The following is a 4,676-nucleotide window of genomic DNA, read 5'->3' on the forward strand; positions in this document are numbered from 1 at the left end:
TTCCTTGCCGCCGTCCCTCTCTTTGTCTTCTTTGATTTCTCACTCTCTCTCACAACTTGGTCTCTCCCTTTTCTTTTGATCTCCTAAACCTTATTATATATATAATAACCTAGTTGAGTACTTCTTTGTTGCATTAGATATCACATTAAACCTTATGTAACCACCCAATTAATAAGTACAACATTACATCCATTAAATATCACATTAAATCTCATGTAACCACCCAATTAATAATTACAACATTAAATCCATTAAATATCACATTAAATCTCATGTAACCCCCCAATTAATAAAGCCAACAATAAAATAAGATAATAATAACCATAATAATAATAAAATAATGACTTAAGAAAATTAGGATCGCTACAATATACACACCTCAAAAGAATCTCGTCCCGAGATTCGATAGAAAAGAGTACTAAACAAAAAGTTCTTGGTGCATACGCCGAACTTTGTCTTCTAACTCCTAGGTAATATCGTTCTCATCCTCGCTCCATTGCACTTTTACCAAGTTCACTTTCTTGCGCCGCCACTGCTTTACCTCTCAGTCTAGAATAATAATTGGTCACACCACATACATTAGATCGTCACTAATCTCCAACACTTCTGGTGATACTACTTCGGAAGGGTCTTGCACACACTTCTGCAATAAGGATACGTGGAACACGTTGTGAATCATAGATAAAGTAGGTGGTAGAGCTAATTTGTAAGCCACATTACTAATCCTCTCAGTGATCTCATATGGTTCCATAAATCTAAGTGCCAACTTTTCATTCTTTCTAAACCGCATGATACTATTCATCGGCGAGACCTTCAAAAACACAAAATCTCCAACCTTCAACTCAACTCCCTTACGTTTTCTATCAACATAACTCTTTTGACGGCATTTTGCAGTCTTAATATGTTCTCGAATAATGTTTACCTTCTCCGTGGTCTCACTCACTAACTTTGGCCCCAACAATGGCGCATCACCTACCTCCATCTAACAAGCAGGTGATCGACATGGCCTCCCATACAAAGCCTCAAAAGGGGCCATGTCGATACTGGAGTGATAGCTATTATTATAAGCAAACTCCACCAATAGCAAGTGTTCTTCCCAACTACCACCAAGATCGAGAACACAAGCTCTCAACATATCTTCCAAGATCTGATTTACCCGCTCAGTTTGCCCATCTGTCTGAGGATGGTAAGCCATACTCAAGTCTAACCTAGCACTCAAAGCATGCTAAAAACTCTCCCAAAACTCCGCCACAAACAACGGATCACGATCCGAAACTATAGAAATTGGTGCGCCATGAAGTCGCACCACCTCTGCCTAGCTAGTTTATCTGCAGTTCGGTGAACACTAATAGGAATAAAATGAGCAGACTTGGTGAGTCTATCCACTATCACCCAAATAGATTCATTACCTCGCTTAGACCGCGACAATCCATCCATGAAGTCCATAGAAATGCACTCCCATTTCCAAGTAGAATCTCAAGAGGCTGCAAAAGTCCAAACGGTCGTTGGTGTTTTGCCTTAACCTGTTGGCACACATAACATCGAGAAACATACTCTCCTGCGTCTTTCTTCATACCTTCCCACCAAAACGTCATCTTTAGGTCATAATACATCTTAGTCCCACCAGGGTGAATCGTATATCGAGACCTATGGGCATCATCCATAATCTCTTTCCTTAATTTAACAATGTTAGATACACATAACCTGCCCCTAAATCGCAATCCCCCATCTGAGTCCATAGACCAATCAGTAGAACAATCATCGATCAAATCCACTACAAGGTCATCGAGCTTGCTGACGAGAAACCCATCTAAATTCTGCATCTGACGAACTTTACCCAGTAACGCCGGCTGCACGGTCAAACTGCCAATGTATGCCTTCTCAGCACACTCTATTGGTTGAACATCATGCGTCGAAATTAACTCTAAGGACTTCCATTCCTAAATCATCACAGAAGCTATACTCCCATGTTGTCGACTAAGTGCATCAGTGACTACATTTCCTTTCCCCGGGTGATAAAGGATCTCGAAATCATAACTACTGATGAATTCAACCCACCTCTGTTGCCTCTTGTTCAACTCTTTTTGAGAAAAGAGATATTTGAGGCTCTTGTGATCTGTGTACAACTCAAAGTGTTCCCCAAACAAGTAGTGTTGCCACACTTTCAACGCAAAAACAACTGCTGCCAACTCTAAGTCATGAGTAGGGTATCGTCTCTCATGAGGTTTTAATTGTCGAAAAGCATAAGATACAACCTTCTGATGTTGCATCAACGCACATCCCAACCCAGTTCCACTGGCATCAGTAAACACTACTAACTTTTCCTCTTGTATCGGTATAGTTAACACCAGTGCTGCAGTCAACTGCTACTTTAACTCCTGGAAAGCTTTCTCACAGTCATCTGTCCATACGAACTTCACATTCTTGCGGGTCAACTTGGTCATGGGTACTGCAATAGTGGAAAACTTCTCTATAAATCTTCTATAATAACCGGCTAGTCCTAAAAAACTTCTCACCTCTGTAGGGTTCGTGGGCTGCTTCCATTCTTTGACCGCAACAACTTTCTCAAGATCTACTGCTATCCCTTGATTGGATACAAAATGACCCAAAAATCGAACTTCTTTTTCCCAAAAGTGACACTTACTGAACTTAGCGTATAGCTGCTGATCCCTCAACGTTTGCAACACAACTTTCAAGTGTTATCTGTGTTCCTCCTTATTCTTAGAAAACACCAGGATATCATTTATGAAGATAATCACAAACTTATCTAGATACGGTTGAAAAATTCTGTTCATCAAGTCCATGAAATAGGCAGGAGCATTGGTCAAACCAAAAGGCATTACAGGAAATTCGTACAACCCACACCGGGTCCGAAAAGCAGTAAGTGGTATACTTTCCTTTGACACACCCATCTGATGGTAACCCGTTCTGAGATCAAACTGAGAGAAAATGGCTGCCCCCTTCAACTGATCAAACAAGTCATCAATTCTAGGTAGCGGATACTTGTTCTTGATAGTCACCTTGTTCAGTTCTCTGTAATCTATGCACATGCGGAGAGTGCCATCTTTCTTGGAGACAAAGATCATAGGTGCTCCCCACGGGGAGTTACTTGAACGAATGAACCCTTTCTGAAGCATCTTTTCCAGCTACTTCTTCATTTCCACAAGCTCTTTAGGCGCCATTCTGTATGCCGCCTTAGAAATTGATGCAGTTCCCGGCACTAAGTTAATGCGAAATTCTACTACCCGTCGAGGTGGAGGTCCTAGTATGTCCTGAAATACATCCTCAAACTCACGTACCACATCTACCTCACTAATATCTTGCTTAGGGATTTCTACCGAGCACAAAAAAACTCGTCATCACCGACTCTTCTCCATCGCTAGAAGTATGGGTAAGCCGTGGCATACCGGGAATATCTATATTTACAGTCCTTCCAGTACAATCTAGAGTCACAAAGTGTTTTCGTTGCCAATCCATACCTAAAATAATTGTAAACCCCTTAAACCCAAAGACAATTAGGTCCGCATAAAAGACTCAACCCGTAAACTCAATCTCAAAATCTTTACACATCTCATAAAAAGTAAGTGCCCCTCCTAAAGGGGTCTCCACACGAATAGGTCTAGATAAGGAAGTAGACAAACTGTCTAGATATAAAAGAATGAGAGGCACTAATATCAAAAAGTATTCTAATGGGTTCTTGAAAAAGATTAAAGATACCTTCTAGCCATCACCTTCAAGTTAAACACACAAAAATAATTCATTCATAACTACTTAGAATAAACTCAACCACCAAACTAAACCAGCTAACCCTTGTTTCCACAATCCGAGGATCACCTAAACTCTCACAAGTCTAGGTTAATCTAGAGCTTTGATACCAAACTGTCACGCCCCAAAATTCGGACAATTAAATATTATATTAGGACTAACCCCAATCAATATTCCATTATCCAAATCCTAGGGGTGAAACACAAAAACTAAACGCAAACCAAACCATTCACCATAAATTCATAACTAACCAATACCTCAACATCAAGGTAACAATAAATAGTCAAAACAATCTTAAATAAAGTACGGTTACAAACCATGCCAAATTATTCCAATACTAAAGTCATAAAAAAAATAATAAATGCATAAACTAATATCAACCCTAAGCTCAAGAAAACAAAAGAAATCCAAATGACAAGTCCAACAACTAAAGTAATTCCACGTCACCACCATAGCCTCAACTAATCCTGCAAAGGAAGCTCGGCTGCGCTCAAACAGAACGCACCCGAGTTGCCAAGAGACAAAACGGGTCAGTAAACAGGTATACTGGTATGAGTACAAGAATTGACACCCATGTGTCCATCAGACACAAACAAAAATATATTTAATTCTTGTTACGGGACAAGACAAGTAGTTCCAACCGCACTGAGACGAATGGGTAGTTTCCCGAGATACGGTGGCATTTAGTTTATTGCCCGTACACAACTAAATATAAATTGATTATAAATAAACAAAATATAATTAAAAATATGGTGGGTTAGCCCTGCATAAAAAGTTAGTAAGACCCACCATCCTGCAAAACAAAGTTAGTATAATTTAATCATAAGTAATTTGCTAAAGAAGTATAAAAATGCACCGTTTCATGCTTAAATAATTCAAATTGACCAAGACTCGAAGAACAAAAGTTGTAC

At 39.6% G+C, this 4,676-nt stretch overlaps 1 protein-coding gene across 1 annotated transcript; it reads right to left on the reverse strand.

The window, feature by feature from the left end:
* Window positions 1-565: 565 nt before the first annotated feature.
* LOC145800616 (uncharacterized) lies at window positions 566-1,823 on the reverse strand. The gene is made up of 2 exons (XM_082890329.1): window positions 1,577-1,823; window positions 566-972 (listed from the first exon to the last, which is right to left on the reverse strand). Exons 1-2 carry the CDS (start codon window positions 1,821-1,823, stop codon window positions 566-568), a joined length of 654 nt encoding a protein of 217 aa, XP_082746455.1.
* Window positions 1,824-4,676: the final 2,853 nt, after the last annotated feature.

The sequence above is a fragment of the Camellia sinensis genome, chromosome 10 (assembly GCF_055761805.1).
Source record: "Camellia sinensis isolate YWXY chromosome 10, ASM5576180v1, whole genome shotgun sequence".
In the NCBI taxonomy this organism is placed as follows: Eukaryota; Viridiplantae; Streptophyta; class Magnoliopsida; order Ericales; family Theaceae; genus Camellia; species Camellia sinensis.

Coding starts and splice junctions, on each gene's coding strand:
- LOC145800616 (XM_082890329.1), bottom strand. CDS start 1,823: ATGCAGAATTTAGATGGGTTTCTCGTCAGCAAGCTCGATGACCTTGTA. Junction 973..1,576: donor GATGACGTTTTGGTGGGAAG/GTATGAAGAAAG, acceptor AGATGGAGGTAG/GTGATGCGCCATTGTTGGGG.